At 38.7% G+C, this 22,758-nt stretch overlaps 2 protein-coding genes across 3 annotated transcripts in view; both read left to right on the top strand.

The window, feature by feature from the left end:
• Positions 1-8,468, top strand: part of rras2 (RAS related 2) — a 28,107-nt gene extending 19,639 nt beyond the window's left edge. The window contains exons 2-6 of the mRNA XM_069173953.1: positions 975-1,062; positions 1,364-1,466; positions 3,316-3,424; positions 5,002-5,120; positions 6,399-8,468. Of these exons, the coding sequence (XP_069030054.1) occupies positions 975-1,062; positions 1,364-1,466; positions 3,316-3,424; positions 5,002-5,120; positions 6,399-6,486 (507 nt within the window). The 3' untranslated portion in view covers positions 6,487-8,468. The remainder of the gene's footprint in view (positions 1-974; positions 1,063-1,363; positions 1,467-3,315; positions 3,425-5,001; positions 5,121-6,398) is intronic.
• Positions 8,469-10,587: 2,119 nt separating this feature from the next.
• The window catches only part of tub (TUB bipartite transcription factor), a 43,435-nt gene continuing 31,264 nt past the window's right edge, over positions 10,588-22,758 (top strand). Inside the window, exon 1 of one of the 2 annotated variants that reach the window (XM_069173688.1) lies at positions 10,588-10,846. In XM_069173688.1, coding sequence (XP_069029789.1) covers positions 10,791-10,846 — 56 coding nt within the window. In that variant the 5' untranslated portion in view covers positions 10,588-10,790. The remainder of the gene's footprint in view (positions 10,847-22,758) is intronic. The other variant, XM_069173690.1, reaches the window with a different exon arrangement.

Raw genomic sequence — 22,758 nt, 5'->3', positions numbered from 1 at the left:
CAGGAAAATTAATGTGGATTTTATGTTCTCGTGATCGCTGTCTGTTTTAGGGTGTTGGTTTGACTTTCCCCGAGCACTCCCCTCAGCTGTCACCACTTAACTAGTCCCAGAGGAGAGCGAGAACTACAAAACATGGGAAAAATGTAAAAAATGCATCACTCCTCCTCCCGGCTCCCCGGCCCCACCCTTCCAGTTTAGGTGACTAAGAGAACAGAGATTGGCCTCGGAGTGAAAGAATCAAAGGCGTCAGGAGTAAGTGGTGCCACCGTTGTAGCTGAGGAAACAGCTTGTAAACGTGTTATTAGCATGAAAACCAGCCTGCTGTTGAAATCTAAACTGTGGTTGTTTTGTGAGGGACTATTTAGCTCACATTTTTTTGTGCATGTGTCTGCAGGCTGTGTGTTTACCTCCTGTCTGCAGCCTGGTTGCAAAGGTAGAGGTTAATAAGGTTGTCTGTGCTCTTTTAACCCGAAAACACAAGGACCAGCTGTTTGTTTCCATGTCCATCCATTTTGAAGCCAGCTGATCCATAGTATATAATCAGCATTTAAGTATATTTGGTGGTATGTTGTTGCTCAAAAATACGAAAAGCTTAGATTTTCTAAATGTTCTCTGGTTGGATATACTTCATGCAATGCACAAGGCAATGGAAAAGCTTCTCTGAATGGTGGTGTGACAGCTCCGGAAACACCGCAGAAAACACACACCAAACATCTTGCTGTCTAATTGTAACGCTGCTTCATTTACTGTTGGTATGAAACCGTAAAGTATGTTAGTGTCTCGTGTACTCGCTGCAAAGATCAGTATATAATGAATACTCTACCCAGGTAGCTTCTACCAACACAGCTCCTGCCTCATCCTGACACAATTTCAGACGCCAGACATAATCACAGCTTCTATATTTCATCTATTTACACTTAATATGCCGACAAAATATTCACAGTCTCTTTTGTGTTGTTCTTTCTCTCCTGCAGTCATACTTTGTTACCGACTATGACCCCACGATTGAAGACTCCTACACCAAGCAGTGTGTGATTGACGAAAGGGCGGCCAGGCTCGACAGTAAGTGCACTTAACTGAGCAAACATTACCAGAGTAAATACACACACACACACACACACACACACACACACACACACACACACACACACACACACACACACACACACACAAGGGTCATTTCTACGTTTCTGGTGCTTTATATCCCACCTGAGGAACTGATTTTGGAAGTTTATTTTGCTGCAAGTTACTCCGTGTGTGTGTGTGTGTGTGTGTGTGTGTGTGTGTGTGTGTGTGTGTGTGTGTGTGTGTGTGTGTGTGTGTGTGTGTGTGTGTGTGCACGCACGTGTTTCTTGCTCTCTAGTCCTCGACACGGCTGGACAGGAAGAGTTTGGAGCCATGAGAGAACAATACATGAGGACAGGGGAGGGCTTCCTGCTCGTCTTCTCCGTCACTGACAGAGGAAGGTAAGTGACAGTTTTCGTCGTGTGCGCACATCTCCACACTCACTCTGTCTTTTCTTTCTGTTTGTGCATCTCTGTTTACTGTTCACAATCCCACACCTTCCCCTCTCCTCCCCCTCCCCTCTCCTCCCCTGCCTCTGCTAAAACCATAAATCTTGCACCGATACTCTCACTTGTTGCTACTTGTACTTCCGGACCTCGCTGTTGTTCTTGTCATTATCTTTTGTTCTTAAGACTTCCTCCATTATTTTGTTCTCTTGAATTCACCTATTGACGTCCCTTAACTTTATTTTTAAAGCCCATGCGCTAGTATGTGGGCTACTACAGAGATATCTTTAGATACATGTTCAACTTTAGGGACTTTACAATAGTTTTATACCCTTTGAACTCTCCATGTATGTACTAACAACACATATGTATGTATATACTAACAACACTATTGGGCACAAACAGTCCTTTAACCTATTTAACCAACTGACTCACTGTTGTCAAACTCACCCTGCAGCTTAACATTGTTTAAACTCCCACAACTTTCATTTAAACTCAAGTTACTTTCAACTCTACTTACCAAAGATACAAAATATGTTTGTTTGAATTTCAAGGAGATGTGTAAAAAATATTCGCAAAATATCCAGAATATTTACATTCAACTTATTCTATACAGTTGAAGTGCAATAATTTATTTTCATTTTCGTTTCCGGGTGGACCTGCTGACACCTGTGGTTACCTTGGTAACAGCAAGTGTGGTTTAATAGTCAGCATACCTAAACCCACCTGCTGTTTTGTCAGAAATACAACAGATGTGCAGCAGATGTATGTGTTTACGTCACTGCCGAGCAAACTGAGTTAGCTTCAATGAAGAAAGGAGGGTGAGCAGTCAACAGTGAGGCTGCTATCAATTTGATAAAATACATGCCGACAGTGTTTTTCAGTGTATCCCTCGTGCTTTTGTAGGTGAAGAAATGACAGACTCCACCAGTACCAATAAAAACAAATGGTTAAGGCACCGCACATAGCTGTTATGGCTACAGTTCAACTCCCAGCAGCCTACAAGTCTATTGCATGTCATCCTCCTCCTCATTTTCTGTCCGTATCTCCACTAATACTGTTAACGCAGGCAAAATGAAAAATCAATGATATTTTTAAAATGCCAATTATAAGTGGGGTTTGATTTCATGAAAATATTCAAAACAAGATGACATGTTTTTTTTAGTTTTTTTTTTACACTTCTCCTTGAAGTCACTCTTTAGATATTTTTTTGTTTTTATGATAAACTGTATAGTGTTCTTGCTGTCTGTTTGTACCCATCCTCCCTGTAGTTGTGTCCCTGCCCACCAGTGCAGTGAGCTGCATTCTCTTACCCTCCCGCCCCCCACCCCCTGCACTGTTTATGTTGTAAACAGTCTTTCCTTCCTCCATTTATATTAGTCAAGTCTTTCCAGATTTACTATGTACTCACCAAGCTGTCTGTGGGCCCACGGCTGGAATGCCATCCTGGGTTTGTGGTTGCATTCTGCCTCTTTTTTTTTTACCTCTCAACTTGACATCTTTATTTGCTATTTAGTTGAAAATGTGCCATCTGTCTGCATTGTAGTGGGACAAGAGTCAGGTCAGTGCACAGAGTAGAGCCTTAGATAAACACAGTTGTGTTTCTGTAATAGTGTGGCTGACTTTTCCGTGACATGTTCAACCTTTCAGTCGGACCCCGACTCCTGGGTGATGGCTCTGTTTGTGTGGTTGATAGTGGGGGATCATTTAGCACATTTTCAGATGAATGTATGCATCTAACAAAATATTGTATAACTTGTCTGTTCAGAAAACACCACTTAACACCGTGTAATATTATTTACAGCTTTGAAGAAATCTACAAATTCCAAAGACAAATTCTCCGAGTCAAAGACAGAGATGAGTTCCCTATGATCCTTGTAGGAAACAAAGCAGATCTGGAACTACAGAGACAAGTAAGTCCAACAGACTGCAGAGATCTGAACCAACTCACTGACACACACAGCTATATCCAGTTTGATCATCTGAAGAGATAATATCAACCAGTCTGGAGGAGTGACATTTGCATACTTGAGTGTGGAAGCGTTGCAGCTGCTGCTAGCTGCAAAGATACAACAGGATGTGAATGAAAGAATAAAAAAGAGGCTGTAGAAACCCTTGTCTCGAGAGGGGAGGATGGATGGATGGATGGAAGAGGGAGTGGGTGAAACGAAATGATGAATTTTCTGGCTGTTGGTCTGCAGTCAGTCGTCACTTCCTCCAGTGAATCCACATCACCCCCTGGTGGTCAACTAGAATCTTGCAGGCACATACAGCCAGTTGCTATTGATGAGTTTTATCCACATGGTCAGTTTTTAGGAGTGCAACCATATTGTGACTCAAACCTATGTTGGTTTATTCTTCTACTGCCTTACAATGAGGACAACTTGATATACTTGACATATTTACCGAGATGATAGCTCAGTAATAGAAGCGTAAACATTATGACTCAAACTGTAAATAAATGGTACCCTGAAAAGTTCTATTTTTATATTAGCTTCCATTATTGTTATTAATATCTACCAAACATGGCAAAGCAATATGTCAAACAGACAATTAGAGTTTGCAGTTTATTTTACATTATTCACTTTTTCATCTCTTTAGTCACCATATATAGTCTATCTTTGGATATCATTTTTTGCCATATTCAGTTTCAGATTATACGTACAGCCGTGTCGCAAAGAGGACAAAGGCAAAGGCAGGTTTCAGCAGATTTGTTCTACATACTAATTAAATTGCTTCAATCTTGATGTGGACGTTAAAGTCCCACAGCACATTAGATAATGAAAAGGAAGGATCTCCACAGGGTTAAAAAAAAAAAAAAAAAAAAAAAAAAATAAAAATTCTGAACAATTACTCAGAATGACGAGATTTAAAGAAAGAAGAAAGTCTGACCATAAATGCAACTATTAAATCCCATCAATTGAAAAAAAATAAAAAAATAAAAAATAAATATATATATATATATATATATATATATATATATATATATTTAGTTTTGACTGTGTAACAGATCCAAATTGGAAAGTTAATTCAGTGTTATAAGGGTCATTTTCATTTTGAAGGCTTGAACGTATGTGGTACGTAGTGCATACTAAGTCACGTGCAGGTAGCACTCAGTGCTGCTGCAGTTTTACACCTACAGCTTTTTGGTTTGCTCAGATAATTAATTACAAAAATGTTGTTGTTCCTGTAAGAATTATTAGTTTACACACTAGATAAATTAATCTGGCTGGTCATCACGAACAACAAAATGAGAGATAAAACTATGACAGTTCTGAAAATTGTAACTATGGATTTATGTATATAATAAATATCGATCATCACACTGTCATGAAGCGAATACTCAAAAAGAAATAATCTGAAAATATTGTTTATTTTACTGAACTGAGATCATAATCCAACAGTAGTCATGGTACTGGAAAATGATTTTACTTGTGCCAGACCATTCAAGGTTCGTCCCATCATCATGGTCTTGTTTCTGTTTCTTTAGGTTACCCATGAAGAGGGCCAGCAGCTGGCCAGACAATTAAAGGTCACATATATGGAGGCATCGGCCAAAATCCGAATGAACGTAGACCAGGCTTTTCATGAGCTGGTTAGAGTAATCAGGTAGGTGCTTTATGAAGGCGTCTTCTACATACTGTCCTCATGCGGGAGATTTTTAAAAGTATGACAATGGCGAAAAAGAGAACCAGTCATTTCTATGGTAACTGTTAATCATGCAGAGTACAGTAAAGGTATAATACATGTTGCTGTAACATTAGATGTTCATGACTGCCCCGGTAGCATCTTAGTGGTGCAGCGTTTAGGTCGCCAACCATGATCCCAATGCTCCCCGATCACGTCCTACCAAGGACCTTTGTTGCATGCTGTTTCCATGTCTCTCTCACCTTTTACTGTCAGCTAGCCAAAAAAAAAATCTTGAAATGTCCTCCACAAATAGTTTAAAAAAAAATCACGACTTAATAAGCAACAATTAATTTAAAAGTTGTGTATAAAAGCTTTAGATATATACTGTAAGTATCAGGAGTTTAACATTAAAATCTGGATTGTCAATTCTGTGTGAGTGTGGGTTGATCAGATGTGATCGACAGTTGCCCCGGCAATACAATATTGCAAAATTTTGATTCAGACAGAAATCTGAGACAAATAACCAAAATGTTTTCTAAATTCAGCTGAAAAATCAGTGTTTTCATGCCTGTTAAAACAATGATGAAGACATTTAATTTTCTATTTATCACTTGTTTTAAAATGCTTGACTTGTGCAAAACATGAAGCAGGAGTTCTGGGACAGATTGGGGAGATGGTGTGCTGTAAAACAACTAAATATTACCTCTTCTGTCTTCCTAATTTATTTTGAAAGTTTTATTAGCGAAAGGCTAAGCTAAGATCATAACTTCTGGCCTCTTTGAAAAAAAAAAAAAAAAAAATTCTGTTAGGAAAAATAAAAATAATTTAGTCTAGATGTTACCACTCTGCAACAGCAGCTTCTTCTCCTTGATTCACGGTTACAGTCTAGGTCATAGGTTGCTCTCTACAGTCTTACGTGTCCAGTTGCAGCCATTTAATTTGGTAAAGATGCGGCAGCAGTAAATTTGCATTATTCATTGGGTAGCATTCCAATTTATTGGAGTATGCGGTTATGAATAATGCAAATTTTATGTAAATACTTTTTAAAACTGCCTGTGGAGGACAGGGAAATCTGAGCTGTGAGAAAAGATGAATTCATAGATATCTTAACTGCTTTTGGTGAACAAAATGTCACTGATGTGTTTAAAATAGTTTTTTTTATAAAAAAAAAAAACATCTATTCAAAAAAATAAAGAATGACCCTAAAAGTACACAGTCCAGTGTGTCCTGATAGTTTTGCTCTCTCTGGACTCCCAGGAAATTTCAAGAACAGGAATGTCCACCGTCGCCAGAGCCTACAAGAAATGATAAAGACAAGAGCGGCTGCCATTGTGTGATCGTCTGAGTCGGCCTTATCACTGTAACTCATGCAGCTACTCTACCACCCCACCCACTCTGCCTGACATCACATCCTTAGTGGATGACTGACCGCTGCCTTCTCCACGTGCATGACTTCAGACGGCCTTTCCTGAGATACTTTCACCAGGAACTGCTGTTCCCAGGACATCGCTATGGACAACTGACAATGCCAAATTTTTAACACCACTCTACCTTCAGCCGTAATCTAATTCACATGAGAGAGTCCCAACACTAAACATTGCCTTCTAAATCAACCTGACAAATTAATGTTTTGTACTCTGAAGGACTTCTCTTGCCTTGTAGTGATATTTGTACTTGCTACCGAGATTGAATGAAAACTATATATCCAGAATGTTAATGACTTTCGTTAGTTTCCAATGTCTGACCAGAGCAGAGAGATTATCTTATGAAGCTTTGTGTATGTTGTGCCATATCCACCTTTACTCCCATGTGCTAATCTGCTACTGTACATATGTGACATTTGTTGTGATTTTCAAAGTGTATTTCTAATGACCTATTAAATCACCACAGTACAGTGTGTGAGGTTGAGTTTGGTTTTGCATATATGAAATTGAATATATAAGTATGTATATAAATATAATGCCTAGACAGCCCTTAAAGCTATAATGATAGAAGTTTCTGGCATTCTGCAGTGGATTCTTTACTTTTTCTGTGGTTCCTGCTTTCATTTAAATTGCCAAATATGGAGTGTCTACTGTATTTGATTTTTTTTTTTAAAAGTCTTATAGATTGAATGATTTATCCTATTCCTTCTCCTCATAGAACTGGAAGTATCAAATTTGTCTAAATTTCCTCCCTTGAAGGTGGCGGTTCAGTAGATATTGGACGTCATACATTTTTCTGAATTCTAAAAGTCAGTAGAGACAAAATTATTGGTAGCACATTGTGTAGCTTTGAAAACTAACATGATTATAGATTGAAACAGTGAACACTGCTCCATATTGAACTTTTGACAAGCAATATTAACAAATCTATTTGTTTCAAATCTAGACGCTTTCAGAGCTCACTTTAGTTCAGATCATTCCAATGTAAGGCGTCACTTCTTTCAAACGTTTAGTCTGCGATTTAGATCAAATAACTGTTACATCATTCCAGTAACACAGTGGCAATGCATTTGTTTTGTCTCCTTGAGTTATTCTGTCACACAAGTTTTTTTTCCCCAGTGGTCTGCCAGTCGGAAAACCAGGACAAATGAAAGCACTGAGATGCACATCGTAAGACAACCCATCTCCAATGGGACATGAATTCACTGGACCTGCCACCTGTGGAGCTATCATCACCACAGACACACAATAATGTTCTGCCTTCCCTTTCCAATTCTGTACTTCTGTTCAGGCTTTCAAATGAAGTACTGCCGTTGTTTTTTCATATCATCATCTTGTAATATAAACAACAAGAAAATCTGATGATGGAAGTAATGGACTTGATTAAATGTTTCTACTCTACTTTTATACATTATTTTCTTATCAAACAAGTTGACAAGTATTTTTATATGTTTATAAGTGAATACATGTTCACAGCACAGCTGTGTATATATGTAAAGAAGAATATTTAATTCTCTTGATTATTTTAAACTGAAGATGACTGTTGGCCCAAATTTGCAAATTAGGATTCTTTACATAGATGTGACCAAGAATGTTATTTTCTTCTTGTGGCTTAGAAATGGAGAATCTATTTATCGTGAGGTGTTTACCACTAGCTCGGAGTGTAAAATGCCAGTTCAATAGGAGAGGGTTTTAGAAATGATTTTAGTCTTCACATAGGAGCTTTAAATCACACAAATGAATTATTATAATCACTGAGATTTGAAAAACCCCCTCTTCCCATCTTATTGCAAATCCTAGTGTGCATCCAAATCATACTGTTTTTTTCTTTTTCTTCCACATCAGTGTCTTTTGCCCTGTGTCTAGCTTTTGGTGCTAAAATAAAATCTGTCATTGAGCTGGAGGGGGTAGAGAATCTTTCTTTGGGAAATGCTGCACAGACTTGAATCTTGTGTCAGCGAGATGTAACTCTGCTGTCAGTCTGTGAAGGACAGGATTCAAGAAATCCATGCCGTACCCCATCATTACTCACAGTATCACTCTAACTGGTATCATATAATCAATATGACCACTCATACTTCAGGGAGCAGTGAGGCAGGAGCAGGAATGGATTAGCTCTTTGAACGATATCTTAACAATCCTTTTTGTCAGTCCACATTAATTGGTCAAAACTTTTCATGTTTTGTTAAATTTCTGAATTCTCAAAAGACTTTTGGGCTGTTGTAGCGTTTTGTTGTCACAGTATGGGTCAACAGTAGGAGAAATATCATTTTAATGGGCAACATATAACATGAACTTCTTCTAATTGTGTTCAAATACACATCTAGGCCAGACCCTCAAGTGAGCCACCTCTAAACATACCGACCGTCTTCTCTTTGCCTCGTCCAATTTTGAGCCTTTGACAGCAGAACAAAAAAAATTGATCTGCAGCCTGAACATTAATGACAGAAACTGATCTAATAAACTCTTTAATTAGCTCCCAGGAGCTGCACAATTTGATACGTCCTAAAGCAATATCAAAATGCTAACATCATATGTGCCTTAATTTCCATCCGCTAAATGATGTTGTGAGTGATTATAAAAAGAAAACACATTCTTCCATGAGGAGAGTGTGACATAGAAACTCTCAAGTGTATGCCTAAGAATAGCATGTATCCCATGTCCTGAAGGAGTGTTGACATGGATTGAACCCAATGAAAGAAAAGTAGACAAATTCACACACTTGTGCAAAAGGAAACCCAATACATGCAAACACATATTTGATCACAAGGTGACTGTTTTGACAAAGGAAGTACCGTTAAACGCTTGAACCGGCAGCGGTTAAGGTACATATTACATAACTCAGAGACATAAAGATGGGTGACAAATAAAAAATATTTCTCATAAAGAGTCTTCGTAAATTGATGTGCCACCATGAAAAGCTTTGAATTTTGTCTTTTCACAAAACCCATAAAATAGAGCATCATCATGTGTAATTTGAAAAGCCATTTGACCTGTGAAAATAGGGCTTCTTTATTCTGATGGGGAAATGCATTACTCTCCACAGCTTTGCTACATTTCCAAACCTTTGTGATTGATTTTGGATTCAGGAGATGCTTTACTGTTGAAGACAATGTGCAACTGCAGCTTGAACATTCAAACATCTCCTGTGATCATATTGCACTGCATGGGTTTCAGCACTTTAAAATGTTAAACTGTAATAATGGGCTCATTGAAACAGAGTGCATTAGATGTATAACACTTTCTTATTAGTACATGTGTCATTATTTGTATATTTGGTGTAGAGATCTTTTTTTTTCAACTTGAAAGTGTTCATCAAATCATACGAACCTCAGTGATATTTGCTTCCTCAGAATAGTGAAAACAGGAAGATAAAATGATCTCCATTTTAAGTGTCCTTAAGAATCACAAAGACAGAACTAGAGAAAAAAAAAAGGGAAGGTTGAAGGAGGACCACCATAGCTCCAGCAGTGTTTATGGTAATGTGTTGGCTCAGGTGAAAGACTATTGAAATGGCTTCTCAAGAGTGTTCCTTGCATGCCTTTTGCTTTCGTTTCCACCTCTCTGGAGTTCACCATATGATGATTATTTTTAAGCGTCTCCTTCTTTACACATAATCGCTGTTATTCATATTTGAGAAGCAGCAGTCCTAACATACATACGATAGGCAATGAGCTTTATGTGAGCCCGACACTGTGAAACATGTGAAAATGACTCCCACATACATTTAATTCAGAACATTGCTGTGTATATGGGCTTTGGCACAGCTGTACGCCTTGCACTGGTGAGCGATTGAGGTTCAGTGTTTCCTGTTGGCTGTAAGGTGTCTTGACATGCCAACAACCAAAATAAACAAATCACAGTGTCATCCACTGGTACGGACTGATTTATCAGGGCTGAAGTGTGGGCGGGGCTACCGACAGACAGCCGCTGGGGATTCTGCCAGTGAAATTGATCAGCGTTGCGAGTCCTCATCGTGAATGAATTAAATCGGCAGCTTGCGCGTGCACTGTGAGCTGACAGCTCGCGCTCCCCTCTCTGTGGTGGTATAGTCCATATAGGAGAGCGTCTGGCCGTGTTCAGCCTCTCTGCTCATTCACTTAACGGCGATTCCATTAATTCGTGTTTGCATTAGTAAAGCCAGGACAGAGGAGCGTTTTGCGCTTTGATTTGTTTTTTTTTTGTGCCGTCTAACCGTCCAGTCCATCCCATCCACTCCGGGGACATGGAGGGAGTCAGCAGCAACAGGAGCATGTCTTACAGTAGATGGAGTTATGACAGGTAAGCGAGCTCACCCATCATAACGAGTGTACGTCTAAAAGCCCTATCTAGTGTGGTGCGTTTCGCTTGTACTGTCAAGCAAGGCCGATGTTGTAAATGTTGAGGCTTCATCTTGGTGGGAACCCCCCACCCCCCTGCGGAATGAGTTGACAGGTGCAACGGATTTGGAAATGAGATGCGATGTGAGTTTATTCAGCTTCATATGGTGTTTTGCTGGCCGATACACTGGATGTTTGCTTCACTCTGCCCGTATGTTTATGGTGTATTCAAATCTCCTATGGACCACCATCACCAAAACATTCACATATGGCTTGTTTATACTTCATGCAATTTACTCTGTTATTGCATTTTCATAATATTCAGAAGGTCTATCTATCTATCTATCTATCTATCTATCTATCTATCTATCTATCTATCTATCTATCTATCTATCTATCTATCTATCTATCTCTACCACTTGATACTAAATAATGTTATAGACTGTGTGCTGGAGAAGTGACATTGTTTATTTGCTGTATGAGGCAAAAAAAAAAAAAAAAAAATCATCATAACAGTGGTAAGAAAGTGGTTCAATCCCAGTGCCGGAATAATTAGGAGGGAAGTTGGCAGACTCTGTCTCAGTAGGGGTGACTGTGATCAAGACCCCACATTTGGGTGCAAATTCAAAGAGATGAAAAATGATGAACCTACCCTGTAAAACCATGGTGGTCCTCAGCTTGACAAAACTGCATTTTTTTTTTTTTGATGAAAAAAACAAAAACAAAAACGTTGAGCAGAGACTTGTTTACAAACGTGTGATTCATGATATATTTGTATTAAATTGAAAATGAAAACAACAAAATGTCCATTTTGTGTGTGTGATGTCATCATCATAATGTCAGTCACGCTGTAAGTGTGAATGAGTCAGTCTCTGAATGGTCATGACTACTGAAAGGAGTTCTAACACGGAGGAGGAATAATGTAAGTATGTTCAAGTAAACAGATTCATTGCTCTGAGTTTATCCAGCAGTTGACATCACATTTGTTACAAATATCTCCAGAAATACTTTCCAGCCAACACACTTGAAATCACACATGGACATATTTGGACGAACTGGGGAGGAACGGGCGGTGCATCTGACTCCATTTGACCAAGAAGCCTGACATTATGCCTGGCCACTTATATATGGGAAACCTGACTGGACTGATCAGAGGGATAGAATTTAAATAATGACACCAGGAGGACTTATTGACTATGTACAGTATTCCAGGAGAGAAGTTTACACTTTTTGAATGAGAGTCTATGGAGCCACGGGCTTTTAGGTAGCAACCCCTAGTGGTCCTGAGTGGTATTGCACTTTAAGGGATTTAAAACTAAACAAATATTTAGTCATTTAAAAATTTTTTAAATTTTGATCCTGGATGATGAGCTGATAATTATGCAACATAAACTGATCATCCTCAAACATTCTTCTCCGTTTCTAGGTGCGTGGTCATGTCGTATTAATGAGTTTTTGCAGGCATTGTAATTCATGGTTTGTTCCTGGACCCATAGTACTTACAATCACACGGTGTCCTGGCACCTACTCGGTAAACACTGTATCCTGGAGATGGAGCGGCAAGGTGGGCTGACAAGATACAATTTAGAGCTGGCAGCATCTCATGTTTTTAACCAAGGCCAGTGTGAATATCCTTGTGTACACCGTGGTCCCCCATCAAACACAGGAGAAGAGGTGCAGCTTGTACTAAATATCTCCTTCATTTTCATCTGTCATTGTTGGACCTGATGATGAGTTGGATAGACACCTGACCCCAGTGAAAGCAAGAACTGTGGGTATTGTAAGAAGTGACAAGTAGCTAACTGTTTATGAATTACAACATCTCTTCTCAGCTGCAGTTGATATTGAGATGAGAATCACATGAAACGCCAGAGGCCCGTCTCTCCTATTGACTTGTTTTGTTCAGTCCTGCTTTGTTTCTGTCAAAGCAAACGATTTGCTGTTTTATAATAGTGGGGATCATTAATTTCTCCATTTAGCTTTCTTATATTTCGTAAATATTTTTTTCACATTCGATTTTATGGCACTTAGTGTTTCCCACATATACTTTAGGGCAGGCCGCTCCGGTATATGTACTGCCATATATTAAGTGTGTGTGTGTGTATTATAAATACATTACGATGTTAATGATACTGCTTATTGATTCAATACTATAATGACACTCTCATTGGTTGTTCTGGGTTTTTTAAGAGAAAAAAACATCATGTCGTTTACTGTTTATAAATTAACATTCTTGAGTACCAATCTGCGGCAGCATTATTTTTTTATTTTACAGTGTTTTTACTGTGCAGTAGTTTACCTGCAGCACCCTCTTCACTAATTATTGTTAAAAAAAATAAATAACTGACCTGATGGAAAATAATTAACTCTAGGACCATGTACAGTAAAGTTAACTCTGTTTCTTTGTTTGTAATCACTCATTTCAAAGCCCTGATCATAAAGCACAGGTGTTGGTTTCACTGACTCTCCAACCAGATGTTGACTGTGGTGCTGAAACTAGCCAGAAGAACACAACCAGAGATTTAACTGCTTTCCCCTGCTCTCACATTTTGTGTCAAAAGTTATTGAGGATGCACTTTGCTTATTATTATATTAATATTATTAGTATTAGTATTATTATGTGGAGTTTCCATGTTCTCTGTGGCTTCGTGGGTTCTCTCCGGGGACTCCGGCTTCCTCCCACCGTCCAAAGACCTGCATGTCAGGTTAACTGGTGGTTCTACAAATGTCCCTTCGGTGTGAGTGAGTGTGAATGGGCTTTGTTTGTCCGTCTCTACGTGTTGTCCCTGTGATGGACTGGTGATCTGTCCAGGTGAACCCTGCCTTCACCCAAAGTGAGCTGGATAGGCTCACAACAGGATAAAGTGGTTAAAGATAATGGATGGATGTGGATGTACCAGAAGTCTGTGTTTGTTAGGAGGCTTTGCATTGTTTGCTCTGTAGATAATATTGTCGAGCCTGCATTATTGCTGCAGAATTTCCGCTGTGCTGGGTTTGAGGTATTCTCATAAAATGTATTGTTTTTAACTGCTGATCCTAATTTGGTTTCAGATCAGATTAGAGGTGTTATCTGAAGTGTGAAAAACCAAAAATAGAAAATACACATTCAGCTCTTTCCTCCTTCTACGAAATAGATGGGTGCTAGAAATTCGAACTGATCCGAGGTGTGATCATACCTGCAAGCGTGTGATCACACATACAATTTGTCACAGCAAGAACTGTTGATTGTCGGTAGTAAGACGTTTTGTGTGTACGCAACTCTCCACCGACTTAAGCCCAAATCTAAGGAGAAAGTATGCTACCTTTAATTTTTAATTACAGTATAATACATTTTTCTGCGTAAAAATCGAACACTGTGTCAAGTATCAGATTTCTGACACCGGTTAGAAATATACAGAGCGCCTGAATCCATTGTGTGTTTGGGCCATTGTAGGTGGTGTTAAAATGAGTCACAAAAGAACCGGTTGGAAACTGTAGATAAGCAAATAAAAGGTTTGAGATTGATTCATCCAAAGACAATAATAAAAGAAATGAAATTTAAAGTAAAAAAAACCCAAAAAAACATCAGAGACAAGAGTGGGTTGGAGGGAGAGTGTAGAGAAAAATGTTCAATGTGATTGTCATAACAGTGTAAAGTTTGAAAGGATGTTTTACTCTTAAGACAGACTGGAGGGCTGGGTTATCATTCAGAAATGGTTGATCCCTTAACTTCAATACGGGTTCCCGAATGACACTTTTTTGATGCCATTTTTTTTAAAGTCCATTTTAAGAAACAGAAAACTACATTAGGCTACATATTACTGTATAACTCTATTGTTTTCATGAAAGAGTGTAACGCAGATTATTTTCTGTAGCTGCAATTAACAAATGTCCGTCAAACGGCTTAAATGCAAGTAATCCATATCCACTATGGTTCACTGATGGTCCATAGATGTCTCCTGTTGGTAGATGCTAACTACCTGGCCAGAGAAAGTCATTGAGGGCGTGTAAGGTGACCAACATTTAGTGTGAAAAAAGTGACGTAAGATTTTGTGACGTGACTGTGGCTGGATGACTCATTGAGTGCTCGCTATGGATTGACTTTTTATTTTGTAGTTTTCTGAGATACGGAAAAGGAGAACAGCATTTATATCATGTTGGATTGTTACTCCAGGAGGAAGAGGAATAACTGAACACACTGAGCAGCAGAGCCGGACAGTGAGAGGGAGAGAAGCCATTTGGGTGACATTTACTTACCTAAGTGGAGACTGAGTGATTATTATTATCTCCAAGAAGAGGCTATGTATGGAAATGCTGTGGCTCATTAATGCCGATGAAATTTTACTCCTGTGTAAACGTAACTGAAGTTATGGTAAGTATTGAAATTTAATACTGAATGATAAAGCTTTTTTTGATACTGGATAGGACCAAAGCATTTCGGTCGATGCTATAAAAGTATCCCTTTTTTTTTTTTACTTCGGCCTCCCAATCAGGGTATGTAATTATTCAGCCAGTGTGGCAAAATCATAATCTAAAAGTTACTAAGATTAAGATTTCTCCTGTAGACCTATTTAGTAAACAGCCTATACTATCTGACTGATGCAATTCAGACTGACTGTACCATCTTAAACTGTCTTGAACTGGGAGTGAAGAGCTATTTGATATTTGATATTCAAAGTATCTGACACAGTATTTTGACCCTGCCTCTTCAGATTCCTACCCATCTTCATGAATGTCTAGTATGGTGTCAGCAAAGGTTTGATGACAATCTCTTTGCTGAAGTGCTTTGCTTCAGTGATGTGCATGCTGGTGGAAAACAGGCTTGAGGCTGTTTTGCACCGCTGTGTCCAGAGTCAGATCGTCCACTCAGCCTGCTGGGAAAGCCTGTCCACAAACCTTCCCAATGGTAGACCTGTAGAAGATACTGTACTGCCAACAACATAAGAAACTGTGGCCTTATATTTACCAGTGCTGTGACACCGCTACAGTTTTACTGAATTGTTGTTATGATGAGTTTGTGGAATAGTTCACATTTACAGCATGTCTACCTGGACGAAGAATTTCAGTTTCCTACCTCTCGCTGTTACACCTCTGACTCTTCAGCTGAACGGCCCTCTGCTGCACTGCTGTCATAGCTTACTCAACCTGTTTCTGTAGTAACCAGAACCAGGAGGATACTGAGCCTTTGTCTATAGTGCTACACCTTTTGTTTTTGCTTGCCACTAGGAAGCAAATTGCTGTGAGGATGCGTGTCCCAAGTATTGACTACCTATTTTGCGATTAACCAGTTTAACATCTACAGTTCTGGCTGCCCACTAAGGTATTAGATAAGCTTATTGCCTATAAAAAAAAAAATATCAGTGAAATGTTCTTTGGTTATCATTTATGGGCGGATTTGGCATTTACTTTAACTGTCACATATTTTCACCCGTCACATACATATTATCTTGTCACAAATATCTTCCAGGAAGACTTAATTTAATTCAGAACAAATAGAAATGTACTGTGTGATAATAAATGGCTGCATGTATGGATTTCTTTATTTTAAATCAAACTCAATAAAGCTAATGGCCAGAATTGCAGCAGACTGCAGATTCTGTTATATCACACCAACCAGATTGATTACAGTAATTCAAGGTAACAAACTAAAAGCCGAACAAAAACACAAACATCGGCTCAGAGAACAGAATACACAGTGATGCCTTATACTGTCATAGGATTGTCATATAACACCTTCAAAAATATGTCAATTTATGTTTCGTAATCATAGCATAGCCTCTGAACATTTGCTTGTGCTTTGGTCACTAAGCTGTTTTTGAGATGTTTACTGGAGAAATATATTTAGGCAACAAACCCAGATGTCATAGTGAATGTATGGAGGGAGTTTGGTGAGCAGCTATAAGGTAAGAAGTGAACGGGCGTGGGTGCTTTAGGATGCACTGAGGTGAAGCTCAAAGATTTTCCAGGTGGAGATCGAAGAGCGTTATTGAAGGCGTGGCGACAGACAGGCAGCCGGCCTGTCAGTCCAATCCTCCCTCTGCAGGTGAAAAGGAAAACACTGACATTGTCTGGGGAAGTGAAGCCAGCTGATCTGATTCTGTGTTGAAGCTGCATCTCTGACGAGGTTTCCGACAAGTAGCGACTGACATCAGGTGCAAAGGTGGAGAAGCTTCCTCTGCGACACCTCCCTCTTTGTTTTTGGCTTGCTGGTGCTGTGAGGGAGCTGTCAGTGTCTGCTGAGGTAGTGATGCTGGCAGACCATGAACTCTGAAAGTGAAGATGCCCAACATGAGACACAGCAAAACTGTCAATTTCTGAAGTTTGGGCCCAAGTACAAATTATTCACATGCAGACAGTTCTGTAGTTTTTTAAGTCTGCTAGAGTTGTCTTGACAATCAAAATGCATGACAAAACATTCAAAAACATTCAAGAATTCAAAAACATTGTATGCACAACTGTATGTGAAAAAATAGAACAAAAAACATCTCAATTAGCTTTAAAAAAATAAAATAATAATAATTTTCTTCTGTATCTTCTCGGTAAAGTTAATCGATGCACGTGTGCCAATCAAATTAAGCTCCTGACGGAGACCGATTACACGCTCAAAAAGACGTGATGGTTCTACTCATTACAAACCATAGTTCTATACCTGACGTGCCCTAAATCTTTTAATTGTGTAATGCGAATTGCAGATGCAGATGAGTAAGGACAATCAGGATTGAGCCTCTTAAACATTCCTGTGACACTTGATGATGTGGATCCAGAAAAATATCTGACCCAAAGACAGAGTAGTTTGAATAGCTGTTGTTGTTACTCTTCTTCTTCTTCATCGTCTTTATCTTCCTCCTCCTCCTCCTCCTCCTCCTCCTCCTGGGTTTGAACATTATACATTTTAGATGCAGATGAGGAAGGACAATCAGCTGTGCTGTTCAGGATTGAGCCTCTTAAACATCCCTCTTTGACCCTTGATGATTATCTTTGCTCTGAAGTGTTTGAGAAGGTGATGACTGAAGTGTGAGTGTGTTCTGGAGGTGCAGTTGAAAGATGTGGAGGTGTTTTATGAGAAAATGTTCCAAAGCGTCATGAATTTCTCTGTAAAGTGTGACGTGAAAAGAAATAATTGAAATGCTGTATTCTTAATGCCTTAACATAACATTGGTGCGGTTTGGATTTTGAATTGGCTTTGTTTGCATTCACACAATAACCTCATACTTATGATATTCAAAATGTTTTTTTTTTTTTTTTTTTTTTTTTCTTTTCAAAAAAGTCCACTGTGAAAAGTTGAATTTGTTCAGTGTCAGTCATTGTCTGTGGAAATAACACACATCTGATCAAGTTCTTCAATTTCAAATCTGTTAAAGTAAAATCAAGGTTTTTGCTAATAGAAATCTTTTTGTCACATTCACATTTTGTACCAAAACAAATCTTCTATTTTTAGACTTGCAAAGGCAGGTTCATCAAAGAAATAGCATCGCCTCCCTTCATAAATCACGATCACTTTTAAGTGTCATGATGGTGTTTGTAGCCTCCTCACTTTGATGCCTTTGGTGTCTTAATAAAACGGAAGAGGTTGTTGCTTCTCCTTCACATCAAAGTGAATTTGTGTTGAATTACCTTTTCAGCAGCAGGTGTGCTTTTGGAGCAACATGACAATCCAGCTGTGCCCCGGGCCCGAAAAGATGGCTGCTGCAAGAACAATTTTTTGGGGGGAGAATGCCATTGCTTTATTGGAGAGTGAAAATGAGGAAGCCGTGTCTTTCACTGACATTTACATTGACATGGAGTTGGATAAGCCAAATTAATAGTGATGTATGATAGAAGGGCAGTCATTGTGTAAGTAAATATTTAGCATCTCTGAATATACAGTATGTGGTCCTTCACAACCACTTGTGTTAGGTTCATTTCTTACTTAGACGTGTGTCATAAGTTATTCTCAATATATTCCTCAAGGAATAATTATTTCATTTGCTCAGCAGATTTCTGCAGCCGGTGTTGAGGCCACCACGTTATGTATCATTTCAGATAACATGGGTTAGTGTCACAGGCATATCTGTAAAGGTGAAAATCATAAATTTATGGTGGTACAAATGTAAACACTTACACAAATGCAAATTATTGACATTTACGTAACTGCAGTCACTATAGATCACATTATTTTATGTAATATGAAAGGGGTGGTTTTATTTGGGTAAAAAAAAAAGTGTTGGGACAACAACAACTCCACAATTTTTTGGCATCATTTTTGGCATAGAGGTGTTAATTTGACTGAGCACTATCCCTGTTCTCCTCCATGTGCTGCTCCGGTCAGTTTGCTTAGATATGTTTGCTCTACTGAGAAAACCCAATTTTACTGCATTGTCTTGACTGACTCCTGATACTTTCATGTTTTGTAATCTTTTAAGAAAGATTCTTGAGACCCTGAAAATCAGTTTTCGAACAGCTACCATCCCCTTCCGAATAACACGCATAGGGAAGCAAGGACATTTCTTTGGAGAATGATAAATCTGCATTTATTTTTTACCATCAGTTTGGTTTCTAAAACTTTGTCACTTTGTCAATAACTTCAAAAGCATTTAGATATTACACTGCCTTGTATTAGGGAGAATAGCAGCTCTTTAACCTCTGAATGCCTGTTTTTGCAGTGTGCACCTGCATTGGCCAGCTGCTCCTTGTCACCTCCTCATCGTCCGCCAGCTGTAGGTGACAGAAGATTTTCCTCGTCTTCTTCTTACCACAAGCCGATTGTCAAATTCGCTCCAGAATCTCAGCAGTCAGATATTGCAGCTCTGCTATTTCATACACCAGAGCTCCTGCACCGACACGCTCTGCATAGTTACCCTTCCTCAGTAGCCTGTGGGCCTTGGCCTTTGCCCTGTCTTTACCTGCACTGGTATTTCCATGTCCATATATTTTTCAGTGTCTTATTTCAATCTTACCAGAGGTAAAAAAAAAAAAAAAAAAAAAAAGAACAACGGTTACGTACATAACCCCAGATTCTACGAGTATAGGTGTAGCTCTGGTGGCCTTCAGAGCTGAGTTTGGGTTTATCTCCTTATGCATGACCAGTCATGAAGAAGAATTTAAGGCATTACAACCCTGTAATTACGATTTGTGGCCACATTGGTCGTTGTTGCTACTGCTCAGCAAATGCTACATGTTGAAGCTTTAATTCAATTTAGACCCCTATTGAGATGTATACTGGGCTCTAACTGACACTTAACCATTTTTGTAATTATAGCACAGGGCTGACATTTTTAAATTACTCTACAATAGATGATCCAATTTTTAAATGTGATACAAATGAGTCTAAATATGAAGAGAAATCACAGTGCAGCAGAACACCATGAGAGAGGTTTGACACCCTGGAGTTTCTGTGGACAGTTGGCACCAAGAGAGGCGATGAAAATGATTCTCATAAGACCATTTTCCTTTCCTTGTTTGTTTCAAATGCTGTTCCCACTTTCTCTTAAACAAATCTATTCTCACCTTGTTCCTGTAATGATCCTTCATTTTTTTCATTTTACTCTCTAATCCTATACAATAGAAAATGTATCTTTCAGCCTCCATTACTTTTACGTTTACCATGTTTCAGTATTGATACATTTACATTTTTGGCGTTGAACTTGTACTGTGGATTTCACCCTTTTTTGAGTTCATCAGTTTTATATTTTGCAGTGGATTCTTATTGGATTTGACATGTAAAATATGATAGTTCTGTTGCTGATTTTCTATTGTTTATTCATGTCCATCCTCTTCTCCATTTCTCTGTACCATTGGTGGATGTGTGTGGGATATGCCCCTGGAGCTGGTTGCTATGGTGAAACAGAGTTTTCAAGTGGCATTAAGTTTGTGAGAAATACGGTGTGTTTGCATAGCCAGAAATGATACCGTAGGAGGGCACAGAGGAAATCAGGTGGGCCTACCTCGAAGACCCTCAGGTACAGTGTTGTGTTTTGTTTTTGCTTTTTGCAAAATCCGGCAACCATTATCATAATATTACTTTTTGAATCATCGGTACAGGCACCTGCGGAAAAACTGAAAACAAAATTCTAACGGCTGATGGAGGGCATGACAACAGTCTGGCACTCCTGGACAACCATGCACGGACGTACAGTCGGCATACACAACCGCAACAGTGTTAAAGTTAAACCATAAGCACAGATACAGTGTGAGCTGCAGAAGCACACCTACACTTACGTGAGGCTTTATCTGACTGACAGCTGAGAAGAGGGATGTTGTTGTATAGTTTTTCATGGGGTTGCAGCCCCTGGCCTGTATGTTAGTGCTAAACAAGACCCAAACACATTTGATTTTCAGTTTTCACATAATCTAGAAAACACACACAAAAAAAAGTTGTTATTGATCTTTTTTCATCATTTCAGATTTAAGTCTTTGAGGTGCTGTGATTAGGATGGGCTTGACCTCCATGTCAGTGGTCCCAGGTCCATGTAGGCCCACACATGACTTCATGTATTGTGTATAGTTATTAATCCTAAATTCATGAGCAGACTGAGTGTGGACACATGCGGCCTTATCTCCTTCTGTCCTTTAATCACATGGAAGAAAATTACTGTCATCGTGATGTCTTCTGCTCCTATTTGAATATATTAATTAATAAGGTCAATATATTTTGATATACTTATAGTTAAGAAGGAAGGGCAAAAACAAACATGTAAAGAACAGTTTGATTTGTTCTCATAGATTCAATGAATAAATAAAACATCATACAATAAATTGGCTAATCATACTAGTACAAACCAAATACAGAAACTTGAAAATTGCAAAATGATCAATATATTTGAAAAACTTCTCTTTTTATCAAGTCTTTCTCTGTCAATCAAAGAAACAGGCAACAGACAGTAATGTGTAAGTTGTAGATCAAAGCAACAGCCAATCACATAACTGGCTCTATCCTCTTTCTCTTGATTATTTAAGTTTTATTTAATTATTCACTGCTGAGAGGGAACATAAAACCATATTACTACATGAGTATTGGATACTTGGAGGATTACTTAGATCTGTTTAAGCTGGAGGGAGCAGCTGTGACAGGTGCTGAGGAGTCACTGGGACATTGTTAGGTAGAGTTTACCAACCAGTCATTTACAGAAAACTTTCCTCCATCATGTTCATACCAAGATGCCTTCAGAAGATCAATATGATGAAATATGATTGAAAATGTATCCCTCTTTCATAGAAGATATGAATGCAGCGAGGGGATCGTATTCACATTCAAACCGCCAACATCAAACAGTCTTAATAGTTACAGTTTTTCCTCAATTAATAGCAGTAACAAACACTTTTAAACATACATTTAAACTTTGTTGTGCAGAAGCAATATGGAGAGTGTTTTCATACTGTCACGTTTTTCTTTTAGCAGTTTGTCCTCTGCTGACGCTAATGTCTGAACATTTAAGTCATTTAAGGTCCTCAACTGCAGATGATAATTCAGGAAATAAGATGTTTGTCACACTGAGGTGACCAGGAACTAAAAAGACTACCTATCTAAACTCTTTTTATGATCATGATATTTAAATCAGCTCTGAGTGTTTTGCATGTTTCTGCTCAATGGCAAAGAGTGAGGTAAAGCCAATGAGTGGGAAAGAGATTGATAATGATGTATGATGACAGAAAACCCGTTGGGGTGGCTTTTATCCCCCACACACCAGACACAGTAAAGTTCAGTAAATAATGTAGTGCTTTTACCTTTAAGAATAACTACCATCAGGATGCTCTTTAGTGAAGCTTTCAATCTTTCTCTGCTTGAAAGACTTGAAGGTTGACTTGTGATTAATTCTCGTTGAGCCAGCACTCTAAAAGATATCTTTGTGAATGTGAGTAAATTATGACTTTAAGATGCTTATCATTTACAACACTGACAAACACACGAATGAGGTT

The sequence above is a fragment of the Embiotoca jacksoni genome, unplaced genomic scaffold (assembly GCF_022577435.1).
Source record: "Embiotoca jacksoni isolate LCO1_2020_lvr unplaced genomic scaffold, fEmbJac1.0.p SCAF_6, whole genome shotgun sequence".
Taxonomy (NCBI): domain Eukaryota; kingdom Metazoa; phylum Chordata; class Actinopteri; family Embiotocidae; genus Embiotoca; species Embiotoca jacksoni.
The sequence above is the reverse complement of the archived record's forward strand: the minus strand, read 5'-3'. Positions and strand labels throughout refer to the sequence as shown.